The sequence below is a fragment of the Prionailurus bengalensis genome, chromosome E2 (genome assembly GCF_016509475.1).
Source record: "Prionailurus bengalensis isolate Pbe53 chromosome E2, Fcat_Pben_1.1_paternal_pri, whole genome shotgun sequence".
Classification (NCBI taxonomy): domain Eukaryota; kingdom Metazoa; phylum Chordata; class Mammalia; order Carnivora; family Felidae; genus Prionailurus; species Prionailurus bengalensis.
Window position 1 is genome coordinate 48,747,530 of NC_057352.1, and position 27,071 is coordinate 48,774,600.

The 27,071-nt window shown below is 42.9% G+C and overlaps 1 protein-coding gene across 1 annotated transcript in view; it reads left to right on the forward strand.

The window, feature by feature from the left end:
- HYDIN (HYDIN axonemal central pair apparatus protein) overlaps positions 1-27,071 on the forward strand; it is a 347,254-nt gene that overhangs the window by 195,904 nt on the left and 124,279 nt on the right. The window contains exons 23-29 of the mRNA XM_043599622.1: positions 11,898-12,035; positions 12,743-12,824; positions 16,135-16,254; positions 16,522-16,731; positions 18,941-19,078; positions 20,429-20,606; positions 22,310-22,431. Of these exons, the coding sequence (XP_043455557.1) occupies positions 11,898-12,035; positions 12,743-12,824; positions 16,135-16,254; positions 16,522-16,731; positions 18,941-19,078; positions 20,429-20,606; positions 22,310-22,431 (988 nt within the window). The remainder of the gene's footprint in view (positions 1-11,897; positions 12,036-12,742; positions 12,825-16,134; positions 16,255-16,521; positions 16,732-18,940; positions 19,079-20,428; positions 20,607-22,309; positions 22,432-27,071) is intronic.

Below are 27,071 nucleotides of genomic sequence, written 5' to 3' on the forward strand. Positions count from 1 at the left end.
AAACTAGTGACTGTTTTTGGGTTTTCAAAGGGTTCCTTTGTCTCCTGCATTCCCTCATACCAAGTGCTGCTAAGTGAAACACTCCCTGGGATGCTAAAGTCTTGACGCTATTGGTCCCTCAGACACCAAGTGAAGGTGGTTTCTGACAAGAGGTAGAAAATCCTTTCCTATGCCAGGCTGCATCCACCAAGGCTGAAGCTGGATGGCTCGGCACACCTCCTTGTCCTCCCCGCCCCTCCTCCCTACAGCCAGTTCTTCAGTTTTCTTTAGAAAGGAAACTGGCTTTATTGATTGCATGGAGGCAGGCCCTGGGTATCCTTGCATCCAGCTGTCCCAAGTGGCTCAGTGTGCTGGCCAAGAGCCTGGCAGCCTGGCCAAGAGGACTCTGAGGCAGCCTCCCGCTCAGCTGCCTGCCCCATGTGACCTTGGACTCGCCTACCTGCAGAGCTCTCGGTATGGTCCCTGTCATGTAATACATGCTCAGCGAATGCCAGGCTCTTACAGACATTCCTTTATGGAGGAAACTGAGAAGCCTAATGTTAATGTTCATTAATTAAATGTTAATACCAGGCCATGTCGGAGAAGAAGCATCCCAGAGGTGGCTCTGAGACATTTTCTCCCAAAATTGGTCTGAAGCCTGAAGTCTGAGGGTGGCAGGTGCCTCTCGCTGGCCTAAGCATTGGTCCCTTCTGTAAATCTCCCTCTCTGTTCCCCACTGGCCCCGCAGGCCTCAGGAGGCTTTAAGTTCCTGCACTCACACATTTTTTTCTTTCTGCACCTCCCAGAGGAGTTTGGATAAGAGATAAAACCAAGCAAGCATGGAACCCTGGCACTAGAGGAAACGCAACTCTGGTGACAGAGAACTAGGCCCAGAGTGGGAACAGAAGCAGTGGGCGCAAATGGCCTTGGGCACAATGGCGAGTCAGGCTCTAAGCCCCTCCAGGTCCCTGTCTTCCTTAACTCTCTCCTGTGTGTCTGAACTAAAATGACGATTTCACAACCCAAAGAATGAATCCAGTGGGAATGAGGGCCATCCCCCTCCCCCGTATTAGGTTTCTTATTACGTGACAAATCACCGTAAACTGGGTGGCTTAAAACAACGAGAATTTATTCTCTTCCAGTTCTGGAGGTCCAGAGTCTGAATCCATTTCACTGGGCCTAAGTCAAGTGTGAACAGGGCCACACGCTCCCTCTACTCCCTCCAGAGGCTCTAGGGAAAATATAGGAAAGTCCCCATTCTTGCCTTTCTCAGCTTCTGGAGCTGCATTCCTGGCATGCCTTGGCTCCTGGCCCCTTCCTCCTTCCTCAAAGCCCACAGTATAGTGTCCTCCCATCTCTCTCTCCACTGAGATGGCCACATCCCCGTCTCCATTCTCTGCAGTAGTATCACTCTCTGCCGCCTTCTTATAAGGACACTTGTGATCATATCATGGGTCTTACCCAGATGCATCTCCCCCATCGCAAGACCTTAACTTACTCACATCTGCAAAGTCCCTTTTGCTGTATAAGGAAACATTCCCAGGCTGTGGGGCTTCAAACAGGGACATGTGGAGGATGCCCATCAGTCAACCTACCAGATGCCCTGACTCTGCCAGCACCAAGTTCTCATGTTCTCTTCACTCTCTGCCAGGCCAGATTGGCTTTTTTAAAAGGTAAAATGGATTTTCAATACTGATGACTTTATAATACCATAAGGAGGTTTTGGTTCTAGTTTATAGCAAACATGACTCAAACTAACATATAAAAAAATAGAACGCACTGGCTCATGTAACAGAAAGTGTCTAGGTGTGGGTTTCAGGCACAGCTCGACCCAAGGTCAGGCAGTGTCAGCTGTGCCTCGTACCTCCCCCACTGTCTCTTCTCTCTGTCCTCTGCTGTGTCGGCTCCATTCTCAGGCAGGTTCTGCACACACTGTTGCAAGATGACTTAGAAGCTCCAGCAGCTCCAGCTTTCATATGCCAGGTTCAAGTCTGGAGGAAAAAGGTAGAGGCTTTTCTCTGAATAAGCCCTGGCAAATGTTTGGCTACAGCTCACTGGCTCTGGTTGGTTCCCATGTCCATCCCTCCACTAAGGCCTGGGGAACCCAGTGCTGCCCCTGGACTAGGCTGAAAGTTAGAGACAGACTAATTGCCAGAGGGAAATGTAAGGCACCTGAGCAGAGAAAGGGAGCCTGGATCCCCGGTAGCACAGAGCAAAGATGCCCAGCACCATGGTAAGAACAGTGTGTTATTATCACAAATCCCAAGCCAAAGACACGAGCATCTAATTATGAAATAGGCACCAGCTGCTTGGAAAGCTGTTTGAGGGACCTTACCAGTGCCCCAGGGACATGATAAGCTGATAGGACCCTCAGACATTGGAAAACAACTCATGATGAGACCTTTGCACCCATTCCCAGCACCGCCACCCTGTCACAAAGGAGTGCAGGGCACCAGATTCATGGGCACCTTCACATTTTCTCATTCTGCAGCATTGATTTTTCACATGAAATATAATGTCCGCATCTTTGAAATGTTAGGATTAGACCACCAATACGGTGAACAAATCCACATCTTTACTATGAGAAAAACCACTTTCAACAGCTTCCCAGAGCAAAATATGTCTGAAGTAGGAATTACCTCCTGTAGACAATGGTGTAAGGCCATATCTCCAATAAAGAGATAATATTAGGAGTATGAGAGAAAGATTCTGTAATTTTGACCATAAAAATAACCATAATTGTGTGCTTATCATGTGCCAGGCACAATTCTAACCCCATTATGTCTCTTAGCTCATGTCCTACAACAATCCTGTTAAGTATTAACATCTCCCCTTGAAACTGAGCCCACGCAACGGATCCAACCTGCCACATGTGCGCTGACGGCAAAGCCCCTGCCTTTACCACTACCTTCTGCTGACATAGGAAAGCGACTTTTCTCTATATTTTATTACTGTATATCCATCTTTCATTTAAATGAGCCTTTTGTGAATACTCCATCCAAACATTGTACTAGGTACTGTGGATACTGCGGACATAAATGAGACCCTTCCCTGTCCCTACAAATTGATAAACCACTGGTGATGGCAGGTGGTCGTGGTCGTGGTTTAGTATTTGTCCAATTCATTCTTGCATGCTCTCATCCCCACTCACCATTCAAGACTCTGAAGGGACATATGTGGGAAAACACGTGTGCTGAGAAGTGGAGAGGCATCTTGTGGGGCCGAGCCACCTCCCGGTGCTTCAGAAGCGAGGGCTCCAAACTCAGCTGGTTCTTCCTTCTCATACTTCACAGTTTGCAACCAGAGAATCATTGCAGAACCTCACTATAAAACCATTTGCTTAGACTTTTTAACTGTTTGAAGGATACCATTTTGGCCTTTAAGAATCAGGTTGGCCCGAGCAAGAAGTAACAACAGAGCTTGACAGCAGTCAAGTTGGAGTAGCTGTTGGGTTTGCTTCTGGAGAAAGAATGGAAAGGAGAAACTGATGAGTGAGATCCAGAAAATCAGCTAAATGTATAAGGGTGCTGTCCCAAGGACTGTGGTAACCTGAGAACTGCTGTGGTCGGTAGCCAGGTGGGAGGTATTTTAGAGGAGGACTGAATGGGATTTGCTGAGGGGCTGGATATGAGGGGGAAGAGAAGGGTATATCAAGGTCGGTGCCTGAATTTTCAGTTCAAGGAACTAGATAAGTGATAGTGCTGGTGGGTGAGAAGAGAAACAGTCCAGATTTGCTGGTAGAAGGAGAAAGAGGGTCTGGGTCCAGACAAGATTACAATAAAGCTCCTTGAATATTTGCCTTCCCGCCCTCCCTCCCTGGCCATAAAGCAAGAATCAATGTAGAAAATTAATTGGGTTCCTTCAGCACAACCTGGTGAGTAGTAGGTGCTGCGTGACACCAGGTCAACAACAGAAATAGTTTCCAGTAAACAGGACCTGAGGGATGGATTTTTTTTTTAAGTAACAGATTTGTGAATCTCTGTCATAGAAACTTAGCTCCTTACAATGCATTACGGCTGGCCCTTAGCTGCCTCTGTTCATTTAAGAACTTCTGGCAGGACTAGGGGATGGGAAACAGGAAGATGGAAATCTGAGTTCTTCTTGGTCCAATGACAACATGTAAGAAGTTTGGTGGATATGCGGTTTTGTCTTCCTCAGTCTACTCTTTTCACTTTGCAGATGAGGTGCTGGGGATATCAGGATAATGTGCTTTCTCATGTCAGCATTCTGTGATTCTAGGAGGACCAAGAAGGGGACTTTGAAGAGTAGGCAAAATTAGAGGACTCAGCAAGGAAGGCTGAGAAAGAAGAAAGTGGCCACCTAAACCAAGAAAAGGGAATTTGTTTTTAAATGGCAGGGAAACTGTTCCACTTCCAGGAATAGGATGAGCTAAAATGCCTGTATATATATATATGTATATATATTAATTTCGAGGTATGAATGAGCTAACAGAAATTCCTACAGGTAAAGTTCCAAGGAACATTGAATGTTCATGTTAGTTTCCTATAATGTACTAGTTTGCTACTTTACCTCAGACTGGGAGGCTTAAACAACAGAAATTTTTTTTTTAAGTTCTGGAAGCTAGAATCCTGAGATCAAAGGGTTGAAAGGGTTAGTTCCTTCTATGGATTATGAGGGAAGAATCTGTTCTAGGCCTTCTTCTTGGCTTGGAGATGACTGTCTTCTCCTTGTGGCTTTTCTTTGTACATGTCTGTGGCCAAATTTCCAAATTTTATAATAATAAAATGCCTGTCGCATCACATCCATTATAAATACCACATTCTTAGTAAATTGGAAGCCCTTTGTGAAAGAGAACACTGTGAGGTTGGCCTCTAGCTGACCTGCTTATACTCTGTGCCTATGCCTCTAGAAGCCTCCGGGGCCTCCCTCATCAGGCTTTCCACAGCCCATCCATCTAGAATCTTCTCTCCTGCTATGATGGGCCAGCTAATTTACCTGACCAGGGGGTCAGATTAGCCTCTGGGAATGATGGGAGGACTATGGCCATCTCTCAAGTCTAGGTTTCCAGAAACAAGTTCCTGCTTTTGTAGTGGACCTGCAAGAGATCAAGGCCAAGCCTTCGAAGGAGACCTTTGAAGAGGGTGGGCCTTTTGCTCTTTTCATATTTAATTTAAAGGTGATCACCATTAAGGATCATATTGTCTCCTTCTGTTTGTAATGGGTCAGTACAATTTCATGAGATACCGTGTCTGTTATCCCATAGAGAAATGAACTGAGCTGTTTTTTCATTTCAATTTTGAGTGTTATGAAACTTTTCATCCTGCTTTTATGTTGTTACAGAAGAACTCTGGCTACCTTATTATAGATACATTCTTTTTAAGGCATCTTCCCAGTGCCTCCAATACCAGTGGAGGGCATCAGCCACGTTGATATTCAGTGTGAGCTAAGCTGGCTTCTAAAGAAATCAGTGGAAAGCATCAGTGCATATTTGAACCTAACCTGAGTTAGGGATATGTCTGCTTGGTTCATTTAGTGATCTGATTCTTAAAAAGAGTCTATTTGATTTATCTGCGTTTTCATATTAATTAAAATCCCCCAAAGCTAGCTACATCTACTGAAGACCAGACATTAAAAGAAATTAACTTGAAAAAACCATCCTGTTTTGAAAGTATTTCTAAAGGACTTTGAAACTGATTAAGGGAGATTTCACAGCCTATCTACCTGTTCAGTCTTTCGAAGAGTATGTAGCAGTGGGGACACCTTCTGGAGCTTTTATGGAAGTGGCCATTTCTCACAGAAAAGAGCTTCAAGGAGATTCTGGACACATTCCTCCACTACGCACCTTGCAGCAAGACTCTTTGTGGGAAGTCACTTCAAGGCAAGGTCAACTGTGTCTTGCTTCTCCTTACCTTGATTACAATTGGGATGGATCCCTCATCGTCCAAAGGAGGGTTCTAGACAATACATTGTATGTTCTTTATTGTATGTTGTGGGTTCCAGTTATTTTTAAAATGAAAAAGCCTGCGAGTCACTGCCATTGGGCACAGCACGGCAGAAGTAACCAAGGAGAAGCCCTACTGATGAGGTAGAGTGTCCAGCAAAGCTGTTAAGATAGTGTTAGCTCTGGATCCAGGCTAACTGATCTCAGCCACTTACTTGCTTTCTGAGCTTCAGTTTTGTCACCTGAAGACTGAGGACCATCACAACACCTGCCTCATTAAGCTGCCGTGAACATTTAGCTAGGCATTCCTTATTAAGTGTTTAATATGGTACCTGGTAGAGAGGAAGTGCTGAGTAGTGTTGGCTGCAGTTACTTAATTAGGACATGTTTTAGTCTGTTTGGACTGCTGTAACAAAATAGCAGAGATTGGCCTGCTTACAAGCAGCACACATCCATCTCTCACACTTCCGGAGGCTGAGAAGTCCAGATGATGGCACAGACAGACTTGGTGTCTGGTGAGAACTGCTTCGTGTTTCACAGATGGTGTGTTTTGCCGTGTGCTCACAGGTGGAAAGACCCAGCTAGTTGTCTGGGCTGTCCTTTAGAAGGTCACTAATCCCAGTCATGGGGGCTCAGCCCTCATGACCTGATCACCTCTCAAAGGTCCCTCCTCCTAATACCATCACCTCATGGGTTAGGATCCCAACATATGAAATCTGAAGGGACACAAACATTTGGACCGTAGCAGGGCTCTTGTTTTACCACTACTTTCCCTACCTTCTTGCCACCACCTTTTTAATCAGTGGTTCTCAGCCTTGAAAGCACATTAGAATCATGTTGGAAGCTTTTAAATATCTTGATTCCAAGTAAATCAGAATGTCTGCAGTTGGGGCTCAGGCATCAGTTCTTAGAGTTCCATAGGTGATTCCAATGGACAGCTGCAGGGGAACCACTATTCTAGAAGCTCCAATTGCAAATTATTTTGATAAAAATATGATTTCACCCCCTGAGTTCTGAGCAACTTGAGTTTCAGCTTCTCAGTTATGTTCCACCAACTTTTCCCTTAGCACAGGTGACAGGTTCGAATCCTTCTGGGACATAATAAAGTCAAAGGGCTAAGCCAAGCTGTCTTTCATAATGGGTATGTGTCTGCGGTTTGCTTCCCTTTCTCCTGTGGCAGAACTGGAACGATCTGGCAGGGAATGCACTGAGCCAGCCCCCATCTGTCATTTGCTTCCCAGTGTGGGAGGTTCAGCAAGTGTAAGACCACACAGCCAGGCAATAGATAAGGAAAGGTGCCTGGGACTTTGTGCCCAAAGGGGCTTGCCTACTTTTTAGTCGAGGTAAAGCAGTGATTATAATCTGCTCCATTTAGAAATAGAAAACAGGGGCTGATCTAATCTGGAGCAGGTTTCTGAGGAGTGGAGTAAGAGGAAGGGAGTGAGGGAGGCAGGGAGGGAATTCATCTGAAGTCCAACAAAGAAAGTGTTTGCCACCAGCCCCAGCACAAGAGCAGCTCACCTGCACTGGACATTTACCATGACCTAGGCTCCCTGCTGGGTCTGTTCCATGTATTAAGCCTCAATCAGATGAGGAGGGCTCTATCACTAACACAATACCCAGGTCACATAGTGTGTGAATGGGGAAGCCAGAGTTCAAACCCAGGCCGTCTGACCCCTTGGCCTTGAACCGAACCATTGTGCACTCTGCAAGTCTTGCTGTTGGAGCATTTGTCTCTGACTCTGATGCACTGGCCTCTGAGTCCCTTGAAGCAAGATTTGGCTTTCTTATCTTTGGAATCATAGAATGCTGCAGTGGTCTCCCTAGAAACAGAGCCTGAGATGGTGATTCTTGGGCAGGTGATTTATTGATGGAGTTCTCGGTGGGGGGAAAACTGTAAGAGAGTAAGAAAAATGAGATAGGGCAAGGGGGGAAACGAGGAGATCTGTCTGAGCCCACGGGGAGCGCTAGAGTATTAATTGCCTGAGAGTTTGTCCCACTCAGAGTCCTCACCCTCATCTAGCCATCCTGGCTTGCTGTTCACACACTATGGGAGGGAGGGCACCACCTCCTGGGGAGCTCAGGGCAGGGGAGGCAACTGACAAGGAGCCAGCTGGAGAAAGATGCAACCAACACCCACAGCAGCCAGTGAGGGGTGCGTCATCCTGGTGAAGGAGATCTAAACAGTGTGTGCCAACAGCAACTGCTACGGTCGATAATTTAAATATATAAAACAGCGTAAGAGCCAAACAAAACACACCTTTTTCCCCCAGCCAGTGGTGGTTTTCACCCTTTGTATGGACACTCCCGGATTCCAGGTCCAACAAATCATTGATTTAGAAGTCATTGTATGTCTACTATGAGGCTGTCCTCACCCCCCAGAGACCTCACGGCAGCAGGTGGCCAGCATACACCATTCCATCTCCAAATATCATCTGAACCAAGCACAAAATCTTAACTGAAACACAAGCATGTTGGGGGGCGGCGGTGGGTTATTATGATGCAGCCCTACTTCCAGGGAAGGGAGAACAGCAAATAAGCCTGGTGGACTTTTTAAATTTGCAACGCAAAAAAAAAAAAGTGTATTGATCCTAACTCACCCAGGAGTGGAAAATAAAACATGAAGAGGGGAGTTGCTGAGCCCAAACCAGTGTGGCTGATGGACGGTGTGTGGCATTCATGTGATCTGTCACAGCTAAAGGCATGGTTTCTCTCCTGGGCCCTCCAGCGATTCTGATATGGGTAGCTCTGGAACCGGAGCAGTATTGCTTTTCCTTATTTGCTCCATATTCTCTTTTAAAAATAACTGATTCTAATCCTGTTTGGGTCAGCATAATGGGAAAACCATCATCTGTTCCTGAGGCTAAAATGAAATCTGATCGAAAAATAAAACTGCCAACATTCTATTTCAATTGTTTGGAACAGGTTTTTTTTTTTTTAATGATAAATTAAAGCTTTCATTATGACAGAGGTTTCACTGTCCCCTGTGGCTGAGTCTGTTAGCAGTGGGGCTGCCTTCCCAGTATCCTTTGTTTCCAGAGACCTCTCACTTCCACTTGTCCAGGTATCATTATCACCCGAGGTGTTGTTTTTCCTCAGGTCTACAGACACACTGCCACTTTGAATTTTTCCTTTACAGATATTCCCATATGCTTTTTTTTTTTTCTGTTCAGCACAACATCCCAGGGGTGTGCAAATGTTGGATGAGAGAGTGCTATTGTGTGGGACAACTCTGGCAGAGTCTCCCCAGGCATCTCTGCTGACCTGGGGTGATTTAATGAGTGCCTTGAATCATCTTCTGCTGATCCACACTGTCCCTAGCTGGTGCGGCTGAGTGATAGCCTCATATTAATTATCAGCTCCAGTCCTTAGCCAAATTGTTGCCACTGCTACCCACCATGGGTCTGAAAGCTGGCTGTATATTGGAATCACCTGGTAAAGCTGTGAAAAACCTAATTCCTGGGCCCTCTCTGAGTCCTGCCAAATCAGAATTTACCCAAGAACGGGGTTCAGGAACCTTTATTTTAATGTGCTTCCCAGCACCCAGCCCAACATGGGTCCTCAGCCCAGAATGATGTGGTTTCAATCTAAGGTAATGTCATCCGGAGACATCTGTCCTGGAATAAGCCAAGTGGAGGCTGATGCAAGAAACTGACTCTTAAAAACTGAGAACAAACTGAGGGTTGATGGGGGGTGGGAGGGAGGGGAGGGTGGGTGATGGGCATTGAGGAGGGCACCTGTTTGGATGAGCACTGGGTGTTGTATGGAAACCAATTTGACAATAAATTTCATATTAAAAAAAAAAAGAAAGTGAAAAGAGCTTTTGCACTCTTCTCCCAAGATCTTAGGGAATGGGATCCGCGGGGGGTGGAGGTGGAGGTACGGTGTAAACTCTGACTGCCCCGTGGTTGTTTTTTCTTTTTCTTTTTTTGTAATGCAAGTGCCTGACTTAAGTTTTGCTTGCCAAGGCATCCGTGTCAAAGAGGCACTTTGCCAGCCATACAACTAGATAAGGAGCCGGACCACCTGGGGCACTGAGATTCCTTCGATGTAGAAATTTTGGTTGATTTCAATAACTGACCATTTGGGCCACTTGTCTCTTCTCTTCCCTGCACTTTAAATTCCTACTCTTGGGGCGCCTGGGTGGCGCAGTCGGTTAAGCGTCCGACTTCAACCAGGTCATGATCTCGTGGTCCGTGAGTTCGAGCCCCGCGTCAGGCTCTGGGCTGATGGCTCAGAGCCTGGAGCCTGTTTCTGATTCTGTGTCTCCCTCTCTCTCTCTGCCCCTCCCCCGTTCATGCTCTGTCTCTCTCTGTCCCAAAAATAAATAAACGTTGAAAACAAAAAAAAATTAAATTCCTACTCTTATGTTTTAAGTTCACCAGTACAGAGTGAGCCTAAGAAATCCTAGCTCTCCACCCTCCACCCCAATAAAAGCAAAACCTAGGCCCACACTGTCTTTCTATCCACGATGTCCCTGTGTGGCCCCAGGTGTGCTGTGTAGTTTTCAGTTCCTGTAACTAATAACCTTTTATTTTCTCAAAGTTTCCTGATGGTTGCTGCTGAAGGGCATCTTCCAATCATAATAAGAACTACAAGGGCTGGTCCCACCACAACACTGGTTATTGATAAGCTGAGAGTAGCACAAAACACACAAAATAGTCCAGTTACCTGTGTGCTGTTTACCTGTTCTCACGCAACCATTCATGCGTGCATCCATCTATCCATCTGTCCATTCAGTCAGACACTTATTGAACTCATGCTCTATGTAGAAGACCCTCAGCAACGAGGGCTATGAAGAAGGAACCTATTGGTCCCGCCCTCCAAGTGCTCACAGTTCTATAGTGAGGTGTCAGCCCAGTGTTTTCCCAAGGGGAAATTGAACTGCTCTCTCTTCTTAAAAAGAGCAGTCAGGGCTCAGCTCAGAGCCCTCACCAGGTGAGAAAATAATGTGATTTTTCTAAACATGGTGGATAAAACTGGGTTTTAATTTATAGCAATGATACATGATTTTCCCTTAAAATAAGCCTATTAGTCAACGTCATGCTTGAATGGTTCAAACTTAAAATTTAAAAGACTGAATACCGAGTGTGCATGAGGTTGTGGGCCTTCTTGAGGTCTCACCTTCACTGTGAAGATAGTGTTAAATGGAGTAAAACCACTTCGGAAGACTGTGTGGCAGTATCCTATAATTTTAAACATACATGTACCATATAACTAAGCAGTTCTTTTCCCAGGAATTGGCTCAGGAGGAATGAAAACATACATCTATGCAAAAACTTGTACACAAATATTCTTAGCAACCGTATTCATAATATTAAAAGCTGGAAACAGCCACATTGCCCACCAACAAGATGGATAAACACATTAGTCATCCATACTATGGAATACTGCTCAGTTATTAAAAAAAGAAAAGATCAGACTACTTAGTGCTCCTTGAAATAACATAAATGAATGTAAAAACATTATGCTGAGCAAAAGAAGTTAGACTCAAGAGTACATATTTATGACTCCATTTGTAAGAAACCATAGACATATCTAATCCATGGTAACATAAGGCAAAGGAATGTTTGTCTGGTACCCTAGTCCTGGCTCTGCTTTCTGTTTGGTTACCTGGACCCAGGATCCCTGGTCATTCATTCACGCATTCATAACCATGCCTGAGTACCTACTGCAGGCCAGGCACTGTATTAGATGCCATATTAGGTACAGGTCCTCAGGGAGCTCATGGGCTAGCAGGGGCAGGAAAAATAAGTGTGGAGTGGAAGCCCAGGGGCTGTAGGCACTCAGAGGAGAGTCACTGGACCCAGACTGGGAGACGATGGTGAGGAAACTTTTTAGGAGAAAGTGAAACCTAAGATTTGAACAAGGTAAGTCTAAGGGGTGGTGTAAGGCAGGTCCTTCTAGGCCTGCCTGTCTAGGATTTATTTGGAGCTTAGCCATAGAAACTGAGAGCCCCCACTGAGCACCAATTTGCAAAGGCTGATGTGTGCCTCCATCCACCCTGCTTTTGTAGGTTTGTGCCACAGCCAAGGAAGCCCACCAGTGCCCCCCTGTCCCAGGTGGAATCCATCCCAGTGACCTCAGCTTCTGCCAGCTCTCCAGTAATGCCAGTAACAGAGTCCCCTGAGATGGAGCTAAATGGTTTTGTTAAGTAAGTGCAAATGCAAGGCTAGAATGGATTTTTTAAAATAACATTTTTTTTTCTCTACCCTGACTTACATTCTCAAGCCCATCCCTTATTTATTCATCCAGCAGCTCACTGGTCAACAGTTTAGTGAGTGACTTCTGTGTGTGAGTCCCTGGACTGTGCAGGTGGAATAGAGTTGAAAAGCATCTCTACTTTCAGGAGGTCATAGCCTCCCGATTCCTGGAGGACTAAGTCCTTCCTATCACATAACCTTCTCCATCTGTCCAGAGTCGGCAGCCAGGGTCAGGTCAAGGGTAGCAAGCAGAAAAGGATATGGCAGTTGGCCAAACAGTGTATCCTCACGATAAAGTGCTCCAGTAAATAATAAACCTTAACATTGAGCACTGGAGACACAGAAAATTGTCTGAAGCATTGCTAGAGCTTCCCAGAACTTTTTGTAATTTGGACATGGGCTTGGTAGGCCAGGAAAGAAGGGTTGGAGTCTGTGGAAAATTGACTAGCCTGATGCCCTATACTCCATGTTTGGGGACAGGGAGTAACAGAGCAATGACCAGCTGATCTCGTGAAAAAAGCATGCTTTGAATGAGAACCCCACTTATCCTTTGGAGTACAGTAGAGGGAGAGAGGAAGATGGAGTGATGCTGTAGCTGAAGGCTGTGTCGGGATGGTTGCCAAATGAGTGATTCTCCACATTTTGTTCAACTCCCCAGGACTATCCTCATGGATGAAGATGTCAGGCCTGAAGAAGGACAATACAAAAAAGCACAAGCACCCATCATGATCATCTCCGATGTACGGTTTTCTCTCCATGGGATGGGTTAGCAAGCCGAGGGTCCTTCCTGTAAAACAAAAACAGAGCCAGGAGCAGTGACAAGTGCAAGGCTGGGGATTGGGTGGGATGAGGCTGTGGAAGTTTATCCACATCACTTCCCGACCAAACACCCATAGAGCTAACACCCCAGTGAGAGCCAGACATCTCAGCGCATAGATTTTTCTCTATAATGAAGAAGCCAGTTACCTCTAAACCTTGGCATTCTTCCCAGCCCCCAAATAGAGGCTACAAAAGGAGAAAGATTTCTCTCCGTAATTCCATAGTAAAAACAAAGGGGAAATCAAGGGAGTTTAAAAATGCATACCCTTAAATTCTCCTTCTAGAAGGATGGCCTAAGGAAATCATTGGAGATAAAAAAATTTATGTACAAAGATGTTTGTCACAACACTTTAGAAATAGAATAAAAATTGGAAAAATAAATTACTGTATATCCATGACCATATACAGTCTTTTAAAATACAGTTTGACTCAGTAGTGGCAGAGCATTTTTATATTTTGTAGGTAGGGTTATGAATTGACATCGCCTCTGTGGCATATAATTTGGGGAGTATATCAGAATTTAATGCACATTTCCACTGCTAGGATACTATTCTCCAGATCTGCCTTTACATGTGCATAGACATGGAACTCTCCTTGGACACTGAAGCTTTGTTGGTAAAAGCAAGAAAAATTGGAAACAACTTGACTCCACCAATAGGAGACTGACTTGTGTTTGCACAAGGCAATACTATAAAATCTTTTCTTAAAAAATGAGGAAGTTCTCTAACACTGACTTAAAACAATCTCTGGTATATTAAGTAAAAAAATGTTCTATATTTTTAATTTTATTTTAATCCAGTATAGCTAATATACAGTATTATATTAGTTTTGGCTCTACAATATAGTGTTTCAACAAGTCTGAATATTACTTAGGGCTCATCACAGTAAGTGCACTCTTAATCCCTACGCCTTGTTTCACCCATATCCCCACCCACCTCTCCTCTGGTAACCATGTTTGTCCTCTGTACTTAAGAGTCTGGTTTTGGTTTGTCTCTTCTTTTAATTTGTGCATTTGCTTTGTTTCTTAAATTCCACGTATGAGTGAGATCATATGGTATTTGTCATCCTCTGGCTTATCTCACTTAGCATTATACTCTCTAGGTCCATTCATGTTGTTGCAAATGGCAAGATTTCATTCTTTTTTATGGCTGAATATTCTATTGTATGTATATACCACCTCTTCTTTACCTATTCATCTATCAGTGGACACTTGGGCTGCTTCCATCATTTGGCTATTGTAAATAATGCTGCAATAAAAATATGAGGTGCGTATATCCTTTCAAATTAGTGTTTTCATATTCTTTGGGTAAATACCCAGTAGTGAAATCACTAGATTATATGGTAATTCTATTTTTAATTTTTTGAGGAACCTCCACACTGTTTTCCACAGTGTCTGCACAATTTTGCATTCCCAACAAGAGTGTATGAAGGTTCCTTTTTCTCCACACCCTCGCCAACACTTGTGGCTGATGATGTTTTTTATTTTAGCCATTCTGATAGGTGTGAGGGGATACCTCATTGTGGTTTTGATCTGCATAATTGATGTTGAGCATCTTTTTGTGTATCTGTCAGCTACATGTTCTATTTTTTAAAAGTATTTTAGATAATGCTTGTGAAGAATATTTATGGAAATGCAGCACTCCTATAAACTGACAGATCAGAATACAAGTACATACCCTTATATAAACACATTGTACACACACATACATATGTGTGTGTGTATAGTATAAGTAATTTATTTGTATTTCTCTCTTTGAAGTTTTCTATATTTTCCAATTTTTTTAGAATATATATATGTATATAAAATACCTTTAAATGTTAATTTTCTTTTTCTATTTTCAAAGAGATTTGTCATAGAAGAGTCAAGAATACAGAAAACTGAAAGCAAAAATCCTTACAATGCCACCATTTATGAAAAAGAGCCACTGAAGGGTGCCTGGGTGGCTCAGTTGGTAAAGTGTCTGACTTCAGCTCAGGTCATGATCTCACAGTTCATGAGTTTGAGCCCCGTGTTGGGCTCTGTACTGACAGCTCAGAGGCTGGAACCTGCTTTGGATTCTGTGTCTTCCTCTCTCTCTGACCCTCCCCCACTTGTGTTTGCTTGCTCTCTCTCTCTCTCTCTCAAAAATTAATAAACATTAAAAAAATTTTTTTTATTTAAAAAAATAAGAAAAAGAGCCACTGAAATTTTAGCAAACAACCTCCCAGTAACTATTTGCATACACAAATCTCTGAATGAATTTACACACGCTTGTACCTTCAGGTGTGATACATGGGCATATGTCATTTTACATAGATGGAACTGCTTTTTCACTCAGTAATATGTTGTGCATATGATTCCTGATCCCTAAATATACATATACTGCATCATCCTCCATGGACAGAGGACCCACACACACTCCATTTATTTATTTATGTATTTATTTTGATAGAGACAGAGACAGAGTGCGTGGGGGAGGGGCAGAGAGAGAGAGGGAGAGAGAGAAAATCCCAAGCAGGCTCCGCACCACCAGCATGGAGCCCAACGCAGGGCTTGAACTCACAAAACCACGAGACTATGACCTGAGCCGGAATCAAGAGGCAGACGCTTAATCAACTAAGCCACCCAGGCGCTCCCCACACATACTCCATTTAAAATAATCCCCTATTGTTAAGTTTCTCAGGATCCACATAAGAGTGAAAACATGTGGATCCTGAGAAATTTAACAGAAGACCATGGGGGAGAGGAAGAAAAAAAAAAAAAGGTTAGGGAGGGAGCCAAAACATAAGAGACTCTTAAAAACTGAGAACAAACTGAGGGTTGATGGGGGGGGTGGGAGGGTGGGGAGGGTGGGTGATGGGTATTGAGGAAGGCACCTGTTGGGATGAGCACTGGGTGTTGTATGGGAACCAATTTGACAACAAATTTCATATTAAAAATAAATAAATAAATAAATAACCTTTAAAAAATAAAAAATAAAACTTTAACAAAAATATAAAGTAAAATAAAATAATCCCCTATTGATAAGCATTTAGTTTGCTTCCAAAGTTTTGCTACTGTAAGTAATGCTGCAGGAAACATCCTTGTACATATATTTTGGGCATTTGTCCAGTTCTCTCCATAAGAAAAAAAATGTACTATTTTTTAAGGTATAGACAACATACATCAGTTTTCTGTCACTGGTGGGGAGAAGCACATTGACGAACCGTTGTGAATGCTTACTAGCTTTTCCTCATGCCTCTGATTTCTAGGGATTAAGTTTTAACTCTGCTGAAACTGAAAGAATAAACCCAAACCAGAGCCAGGTGGAGTTTCAGGAACCCCCATGGAGCTTTGAACGGGAAGAAATGCTTCCCATTGGGGTAGAAGAAGTAAGTAACACCTCATGGGCCCTAAAGTCAGATGATACTAACTCTTCTCACTGAGCACCTGCCCCAAGTTAGAAATCTAAATCCTGCCGGGCCAGTCTTCCCCCCGCATTACCATCAGGTATGTCCAGGGTTCTGGGCTAGGCACCTTTCATGGAGTCAAACAAGTTAAAGTCAGGAATTAATCTGTAAGCTGACTGGAGTTTAACCTACCCTCTGCAGGCCCTTCATCCTGATTGATGCTCTCCTACAGAATGACTTTCTCTGCAGGTGTTTGATATCCTGCCCCTATATGGAGTGCTGAAGCCACATAGTAGCCACCAGATATCGTTCACCTTCTATGGACACTGTGACATCATTGCACAGGCTAAAGCCCTGTGCGAAGTAGAAGGAGGGCCCACCTATGAGATCATGCTGAGGGGAGAGGCATCCCTGGTCAACTACTCCTTTGACACCAAGGATATTAACTATGGATTACAGGTATTGACGACCACAGGGAGGAGATTTCCTGGTTTTGCCTTAAACATCGAACAAAGTCCTGTGCTCTAACCTGTCCTAGAGCCCCGGATCATCACCGTCTCAGCACTACCCCTAACCTTGATCCCTGATCCGCTTCCCTAACCCTAATCATCCCACTGCCAACTGTTTGCCAGACTTTTTCACTTGCTTTTCTGTCTCCTGAAATTCAGCATGTTAGACACTAAAACTTGCATCTTCCATCTCAATCCAGAAGCCCATACCAACCTCTCCATTTCTTCAATAGCGCTACCACCTTCTCTGTCCCTTGAGTTTACAGTCTCCAAGCATTTTCCACTACACGCTTCCCTTTGCCTCCCCATATCCTGCAAGCATCCAGGTTAGCTAATTCATCAAGCAGGATTCCTCTGTGTTGGTTTTCCCTTCCCATGGCCACTGCAGTTGTCACACCACAGGGGTTCATCAAGCCATTACTAAGATATTACAGCAATTCTTCTGAAACCATAATGTGCATACAAATCACCTGATAATCTTGTTCCAGTGCAGATTCTGATTCAGTAGGTCCTGGGTGGAGCCTCAGAATCTGCGTTTCTCCCAAGCTCCCAGGTGATGCCAAGGACTCCACGGAAGCAAGGGGTTACACCGCATTCAGGGCTTTGGCCACTAACCCATCTAAACAGCACTGCCGCATAGATTTTCCCCAAATTGCATTTTCATCCTATCAACCCTCAACAATTAGCCCCAGCAGCATTTAGGAAGCAACTTAGTATTGAGAAAAGAGCATGGTTTTGCTATCAGAGAAACTGGGATGGTATCCCAGTTTTACTTCCTACTGACTCTGTAGCATATCACCTGACATCTCCAAGCCTCAGTACCCCTCATCTATCAGGTAGGAATGGGGTAGCAGTACCTAGCTCACCAGGTGCTTGTGGTTATTAAAGTGCAAGGTCAATACTGTGCATGGGTCAGAGAAGGCCTCCAATCATGAGTCCCTTTCTCTGTCATCCATTGGATCAGAACCAAGCTCCTCCACCTGGGTGAGGGGATCCTAAGCCCCTCTATTAACCTAACTGATGTCCCTTACACATTAAATTTGGTTTCTCTTAGTTTCTCACTGTAGGCCATTCATCCCTTTGTGGCCAAACTGGTTTACCCACTGACCCTAATACATCCCAGGCCTTCTTGCCTCAATACTTCCTTTTATATAATCCCTCTCATCTTCCACTCTGCCAACCCCAAATCTACACATACTGTAAGATTCAGTTCAGCTCTATCCTTTAGTTATCTTTTTCTTACCTTGCATTCTCTTGGCATTTAAATATATTCTTTGCCATAATATAATGCACATTCTAATTTTTGATTTGGAATAATTATTGATTCTATGTCTGTACATCTTCTTTTCCCAATTAGATTTTGTGTTATGTACTCGGAACCATATCTCTACCAAATTTTAATGGAAGTCAGACTGCCGTCGTATAGCTGCTGCATGGATAATTATCGAATTGTGTGTGTGCATGTGTGTTTATAGGTTAAAAATTGTGCCTAAAAGCAAATTCACCCAACACCTTTTGAGACTTTGTCCACTGAGTTGACCAAATACAATTCCCTTTCATTACTTATCTCCAGGTTCTTCTGTTTTGGGTCAGCTCAGAGTGTATTCTTTGAAGCAGCCAGTCCTTGCCCTATCTTATCCTAAGAACCCCTGAAGTGGCCTTATTTTGTGGTTATTGGCCCTGCTGTTCAGCTGCTGAATTGTGTCAGTAAAATCTCAGGAAAAAGAACATGTCTTGCCTACTACTCCCATGTCTCTCCATATGAATGCAAAAATTTTAATTCTAGACTCAAATCTTATCCAAAAAATAAACAAATAAACTTTGGCCTAGGAAAGCTTAATTTTGAGATCCTCTGTCATGAGTTCTTTGTGGTGAAGAAACTGAGGTGCAGAGAGTTAGAACACCCCACACACGGCTCTACTAACTTAAACTAGTTGCTAGAAGAGCTAACAAAGAGCCAGGTTTCTGGCGTCCAGTGCTCCTCCAGCTCCAGAGGGCACATTTTGATGCTACTGAAATGTGGATTGGATTGGCCAGTGTCTACACCAGGAAAGATGAAATCTGTGTGTGTGAAGTGTATTTGTCCACCCGCCTTTCCCAGGATGACAGCAGCATCCCAAAGGGTAGCTGATAGCTGTCACTCTTCTTCTCCTCTCAAGCTGTTTGACCATGTCACAGAGAATGAAATCACGCTGAAGAACACTGGGAAAGTTGGCTTTGAGTTCAAGGTTCTGACTGACCCCCTGTCTTCGCCAGACAACCTTCTGCCTGGAGTGCCCCTAATCGTGCCCATCTCAGTAAGTGGCCATGTGACAGTGGTAGGAGGGACCCAAGTTCAAACCTGCAAGCTGTAGCCCTATGGCACATGATATTACACTAAACATTCATTGTCAGGATTATGGGTGTGATTTTTTTAACTAAAAATAGTTATCATAAACCTAATAATAATAATAATAATAATAATAATAATAATAATAATAAATCCAAGCACTTTACTCATTTATTAATCAAGTATTAATTGAATCCTGAATTAGCCAGGCACCATACAGGTATCAGGGGCTCCAGTGTGAACAAGACAATATAGCCCCATGGATTTTTTTTCACAATTAGAAGAATGGTTTATTTCCACTTCTGTCATCACACTTCCCTTCTAAGTCCTTGAAGCCAAGGGCCTCTTCTCCACTTGCTTTTTTTGATCCCTTTTTAAAATACAGTTTTATTACACATGTATGTATCCTTAAACAAAGTGCTTTTAGTTTATTAATTTACGAAAACTTTTAAGCACCTACTATGACCAGGCATTTTTCTAGCACTGAGGATAGCATAGCGTAGTAAACAAAACAAATATACTTGATCCCAAAACTTGGAAAGTTTGTTTTATGGGATTTTATTTTATCTTGAGTTTTATGAAAATGGCATCAGTAATGTAATTTTGTGCATTTTGTTTTTTTCATCCAGTATCGTGTTTCTAAGAATAGTGCACATTGTCACATGTAGCTATAGTTCATTTATTTTCATAATCAAATAATATCCCTTCTATAACTATGTTGAAAGCAATTTTTCTTTTTCCTGTCAAAGCATTTGGGATTTTTTTCTCACTAAAATTTTGCTGTTAGAAACAATCCTGCTACAAATATTCTTGTGCCTGCCTCCTGATGTACAAATGGAAGCATTTTTCTTAGGGAATTTTCCTAGGAGTGAAATTTCTGGGTCATGGACTATGCAGATGTTCAATTTGATAAGACAGCGCTAAAACTTTTTTCACAGTGTTTTTTTCCCCGTTGGCATTCCCAACAGATGTAAACATACTCTCACTGAAATTTAGTAAATTTTGTCAATAAGTGTTTTAAAAAATTTTTATTATAATCCTAGTTTCATTTCTCTGGTCACTTATGAGGATTAGCACCTTTTACTGCATTTATTTGCCATTCATATTTCCTCTTTTTATGAAATACTTGTTCACATACCCTACCTATTTTTTATTGGTTACTTGTCATTTTCTCATAGCTTCATAAGATGAATCTTGGGTGAGGGGTGTGAATAGAAAATAATCAGCATAAGAGGCCGGTGGGACTATCTAGTCCATTAAATCTCCAGAAGCAGGAGTCCATTGTAAATATTAACATTCTGGTCTTTCTGCTATGTAGGGTTTTATCAGTGCACATAAAGAGCAGGTATTGAAGGTTTACTACTTACCTGGAGTACCTGAGATCTTTCAAAGGAATTTCCAGATACAGATTGCCCACCTGGACCCAGAAAACATCACTCTGCGTGGTGAGGGAATCTTTCCCCGAATCAGCCTCGATCTCCCCAGGAAACTTCAAGGTATTATTACCTACTATAGTATTTTTCCACTGGGGAACAAAAGGTACATTTTAGCTTTGCTTATTTGAAGGCTGATTGGTACTCAAATGATTTGTTTGGTACTCACTAAGTTCCTGTGTCATTCCTCATTTCGTAAAAAAAAAAAAAAAAAAAAAAAAAATTCGAGTTGAAATTGATTTGGTGACCTGTATTTAATGAGACAGGATGTGGTCCACAGAAGTCCCAAATTAAGACCCCTGGCCAATTTTGCCATCACTGAATTACATATAGAGAGATCAGAAAGTTGCACTTCCAGAGGCCTTTTCCTCCAGCACACATTTCTTCCAGCTATAATCTCTCCCTGAATTGTCCCTACCCGTGGCACACTTACAGATGACCACTGAGAGGCAAAGGCTGATCACTCCAGGGAGTAGCATTTACAAAATATAAACTGTACACAAAGGCAACCAAGGTTCTGACCCCTTCCTTATTTTTGCATTACACAGTTTGGGGGCTAATTCAGACTTTTATTAGTTGTCTGCGCACATACTTAGCCAAGGTTTTTCTGGTAATATCTGGTCCCTGGAGCCATCCCTCTGTATCAGAAGACTTCTATCTTGGCAAATCCCAAAGCTCAGCTGAGCAGCTCTCTTGGCCATGGACTCTCTGGCTCTTTCTTCCTGACATGGGATATAGAACAGAGGGTTAAGACAAAGGTCTCACTCTTCTTTGTAACTCCTTTGAGCTCCTTGAAATCTGCATTCCACAGACAGCTTCAGACTAAGCCTTCACACTGAGCCTTTCCTCCACCCCTGATCCCCAAAGTCACTGGCTCACCTACTGATGATAATTCTTTACATCCTAATTGCTCCCTGAAACTACAACACAAATATTAGTAAATCTAACACCATGTTACACTCTACCATCTAGGGTTCCAACCAGCCAGAAGTTAGTCCAGCTCTCAAAGTCTTTGCCACTTGGTTGAAAACCAGGGGCCCTGCTGGCAGTAGATATGTTTGGCCAGCAGAGGGCTTTCGAAGAATTGAGATCTGAATACTGTTAGTTCTGAATACTATCCGTTGGGTCTCCCGTGCTCCCGTTCATCACAAGTACAGTGCTTCCTATGGCTCCATAGTAGGCACTTTATTTCTCTGCCTACCTCATCCCTCTAGCATTAGAATTTGCACTGGCTTACTGGTGAACATGAGTGTCTGAAATCTTTCCCCTGATTGCCTGCATCCCTGATTTGGGGGACTGGAGCTTGTTTAGTTACAGTTAGAGTTGCAGATATAGTCCTTTTGCTTACTGAGATTTAACAAACATGCGAAGTCACTTAAAGGATGACCGACCGTGTGGGTGTGTCCAGCGCAGAGGGGGCTCCCAGGTCATGCAGCATTCAGTACTAGAGCCAGGACAGCATCTAGGAAGCTGCGATCTGGTTGATCACCCAATGCATGACTTAGGATGTTGCTGCCATCAAGTTCTTGTGAACCAGCTCTTAGCTCCCTAAAGCATAATCTCATTAAACTCAGTGGGGTCTCTGCTACAAATTGAACTCAGTCACAATCTATGTCACCCTCTGAGGCAGGGAAAACATGACAGGTAAAGCACCAAAAAGTTCGCTTCCCTTCTGACTTTATGGACCCTGAGCTGACAGTCTGTGTTTTAGGCATGATTCATATATTTTTAACCATCCTGATTTCTTTCTCCTTCCAATCCCACAGGAAATGAAAAGTATGAAACCTTCTTGAATCAGGCCAGAAAAAACCTAGAAAAAGAGTACAACTATGAAACACTTGACCACTTAGAGATAACTGAGGAATTGCCTGAGGATGAATCTTCTGAGGTAAGATTAGCTTCACCCTGCACAGAATGAATGTGGGAGGAGAATGGTAGGTACAAAGACCCAGGGGCAGGAAGGTCATGGTCTCTCTGAGGAACAGAAAGGAGAAGAAGCTATAGCTAGAGCAAAGAAGGGGGAGAGGTAAGGAGTCCCCTAATGAACCTATTAAAGGATTTTGAACTTTATTCTGAGGGCAACAGCAAGTTAGTGAAGTGTTTCAAGTGGGGCCTGGGGTAATCAGAATTGCATCTTTAAAAAATCTCTCTGGCTGCCTTGTGAAGCCCTGAGAAGCTCTCAGGGGTTTGGGTTGCGGTGTGTGTGTGTGTGTGTGTGTGTGTGTGTCTGTGTGTCTGTGTGTCTGTGTGTGTAATAAGGATAGATGTGCTGAGATGTGCTCAGTTTTTAAAAGCTGATGGGGTAACTCTAGATGAGAGATGGCGGTGGTGTCAACAAGAGTGATAACACAGGAGGTGGAAAGAATCGAGTAGTTTCAAGAAATACTCCGGAGTTGGAATGGTCAGTGATTAGGGATTGGTTGGATGTGGGGGTGGGGCAGAGGTGACCCCTACCTTAAGTGTCTTGCTTGACGGACAAAGTAAGGAGGAGGAGAAGTGAGATGGGAAACTCAGGAGGAAGAGCAAGTTTGAGGGGAGAGGAGGAAGGGATCTGAGTTCCAATGGTTTGTTATTACACCCGAGATTTCTGAACATCATCCAAGTGAGCTTCCCATAGGGAGCTGGCCCCATGGGCTAGAGAGCTGAGGAGAGAGGCTGGAGAAAGTGCTGTGAGTCACCAGATGGCCATTGTGATCACAGGGAATGGTGAGATTCCCTGGGAAGTGTACCGAGTGAGCAGGGGTAGATTCAGAATAGAACCCTCTGGTCGCCAACAGCTAAGTGGGGGAGGGGGCAGCCAAAGAGGTTCAGCATGGTGCCTCCAAGGTGGAAGCCAAGCCAACAGTTGGTCTCTCGAGGCAGAGTGGCCCAGCTGGTAAATAAAGTCGGCCCTCCCCCATTGGGAAGTGAAAGCAAAATCCCCAAATCCTCCTTCACCCCTCCCTGATATTCTTCTCTTAATAGTCCATTCTTGACCATAAAGCCTGCTTTCTCCCTGTACTCATCTTTATTTTTATTTTATTTTATTTTATTTTACTTTATTTCATTTTATTTTATTATTTTATTTTATTATTTTATTTTATTTTACTTTACTTTATTTTATTTTTTTAATATATGAAATTTATTGTCAAATTGGTTTCATACAACACCCAGTGCCCATCCCAAAAGATGCCCTCTTCAATGCCCATCACCTACCCTCCTCTCCCTCCCACCCCCCATCAACCCTCAGTTTGTTCTCAGGTTTTAAGAGTCTCTTATGCTTTGGCTCTCTCCCACTCTAACGTCTTTTTTTTTTTTCCTTCCCCTCCCCCATGGGTTTCTGTTAAGTTTCTCAGGATCTACATAAGAGTGAAAACATATGGTATCTGTCTTTCTCTGTATGGCTTATTTCACTTAGCATAACACTCTCCAGTTCTATCCATGTTGCTACAAAGGGCCATATTTCATTCTTTCTCATTGCCACGTTGTACTCCATTGTGTATATAAACCACAATTCCTTTATCCATTCATCAGTTGATGGACATTTAGGCTCTTTCCATCATTTGGCTATTGTTGAGAGTGCTGCTATGAACATTGGGGTCCAAGTGGCCCTATGCATCAGTACTCCTGTATCCCTTGGGTAAATTCCTAGCAGTGCTACTGCTGGGTCATAGGGTAGGTCTATTTTTAATTTTCTGAGGAACCTCCACACTGTTTTCCAGAGCGGCTGCACCAGTTTGCATTCCCACCAACAGTGCAAGAGGGTTCCCATTTCTCCACATCCTCGCCAACATCTATACTCTCCTGATTTGTTCATTTTAGCCACTCTGACTGGCGTGAGGTGATATCTGAGTGTGGTTTTGATTTGTATTTCCCTGATGAGCGACGTTGAGCATCTTTTCATGTGCCTGTTGGCCATCCGGATGTCTTCTTTAGAGAAGTGTCTATTCATATTTTCTGCCCATTTCTTCACGGGATTATTTGGTTTTTGGGTGTGGAGTTTGGTGAGCTCTTTATAGATTTTGGATACTAGCCCTTTGTCCGATATGTCATTTGCAAGTATCTTTTCCCATTCCGTGGGTTGCCTTTTAGTTTTGTTGATTGTTTCCTTTGCTGTGCAGAAGCTTTTTATCTTCATGAGGTCCCAATAATTCATTTTGCTTTTAATTCCCTTGCCTTTGGAGATGTGTCAAGTAAGAAATAGCTGCGGCTGAGGTCAGAGAGGTTTCTCCCTGCTTTCTCCTCTAGAGTTTTGATGGTTTCCTGTCTCACATTCAGGTCCTTTATCCATTTTGAGTTTGTTTTGTGAATGATGTAAGAAAGTGGTCTAGTTTCTTCCTTCTGCATGTGTCTGTCCAGTTCTCCCAGCACCATTTGTTAAAGAGACTGTCTTTTTTCCATTGGATATTCTTTCCTGGTTTATCAAAGATTAGTTGGCCATACTTTTGTGGGTCTAATTCTGGGGTTTCTGTTCTATTCCATTGGTCTATGTGTCTGTTTTTGTGCCAAAACCATGCTGTCTTGATGATTACAACTTTGTAGTAGAGGCTAATGTCTGGGATTGTGATGCCTCCCGCTTTGATCTTCTTCTTCAAAATTACCTTGGCTATTCGGGGCCTTTTGTGGTTCCATACAAATTTTAGGATTGCTCGTTCTAGCTTTGAGAAGAATGCTGGTGCAATTTTGATTGGGATTGCATTGAATGTGTAGATAGCTTTGGATAGTATTGACATTTTGACAATATTTATTCTTAAATCCATGAGCACGGAATGTTTTTCCATTTCTTTATATCTTCTTCAATTTCCTTCATAAGCTTTCTATAGTTTTCAGCATACAGATCTTGTACATCTTTGGTTAGATTTATTCCTAGGTATTTTATGCTTCTTGGTGCAATTGTGAATGGGATCAGTTTCTTTATTTGTCTTTCTGTGGCTTCATTATTAGTGTATAAGAATGCAACTGATTTCTGTACATTAATTTTGTATCCTGCGACTTTGCTAAATTCATGTATCAGTTCTAGCAGACTTCTGGTGGAGTCTATCGGATTTTCCATGTATAATATCATGTCATCTGTAAAAAGTGAAAGCTTAACTTCATCTTTGCCAATTTTGTTGCCTTTGATTTCCTTTTGTTGTCTGATTGCTGATGCTAGCACTTCCAACACTATGTTAAACAGCAGCGGTGAGAGTGGACATTCCAGTCATGTTCCTGATCTCAAGGAAAAAGCTCTCAGTTTTTCCCCAAGGAGGATGACGTTAGCTGTGGGCTTTTCATAAATGGCTTTTATGATCTTTAAGTATGTTCCTTCTATCCCGACTTTCTCGAGGGTTTTTATTAAGAAAGTATGCTGAATTCTGTCAGATGCTTTTTCTGCATTGATTGACAGGATCATACAGTTCTTATCTTTTCTTTTATTAATGTGATGTATCACATTGATTGATTTGTGAATGTTGAACCAGCCCTGCAGCCCAGGAATGAATCCCACTTGATCATGGTGAATAATTCTCTTTATATGCTGTTGAATTCTATTTGCTAGTATCTTACTGAGAATTTTTGCATCCATATTCATCAGGGATATTGGCCTGTAGTTCTCTTTTTTAACTGAGTCTCTGTCTGGTTTAGGAATCAAAGTAATACTGGCTTCATAGAATGAGTCTGGAAGTTTTCCTTCCCTTTCTATTTTCTGGAATAGCTTGAGAAGGATAGGTATTATCTCTGCTTTAAACGTCTGGTAGAACTCCCCTGGGAAGCCATCTGGTCCTGGACTCTTATTTGTTGGGAGATTTTTGATAACTGATTCAATTTCTTCGCTGGTTATGGGTCTGTTCAAACTTTCTATTTCCTCCTGATTGAGTTTTGGAAGAGTGTGGGTGTTTAGGAATTTGTCCATTTCTTCCAGGTTGTCCGGTTTGTTGGCATATTCATTTTTCACAGTATTCCCTGATAATTGCTTGTATCTCTGAGGGATTGGTTGTAATCATTCCATCTTCATTCATGATTTTATCTATTTGGGTCATCTCCCTTTTCTTTTTGAGAAGCCTGGCTAGAGGTTTGTCAATTTTGTGTATTTTCAAAAAATCAACTCTTGGTTTCATTGATATGCTCTACAGTTTTTTTAGATTCTATATTTATTTCTGCTCTGATCTTTATTATTTCTCTTCTTCTGCTGCGTTTGGGGTATCTTTGCTGTTCTGCTTCTATTTCTTTTAGGTGTTCTGTTAGATTTTGTATTTGGGGTTTTTCTTGTTTCTTGAGACAGGCCTGGATTGCAATGTATTTTTCTCTCAGGACTGCGTTCGCTGCATCCCAAAGCATTTGGATTGTTGCATTTTCATTTTCATTTATTTCCATATATTTCTTAATTTCTTCTCTAATTGCCTGGTTGACCCACTCATTCGTTAGTAGGGTGTCCTTTAACCTCCATGCTTTTGGAGGTTTTCCAGACTTTTTCCTGTGGTTGATTTCAAGCTTAATAGCATTGTGGTCTGAAAGTATGCATGGTATGATCTCAATTCTTGTATACTTATGAAGGGCTGTTTTGTGACCCAG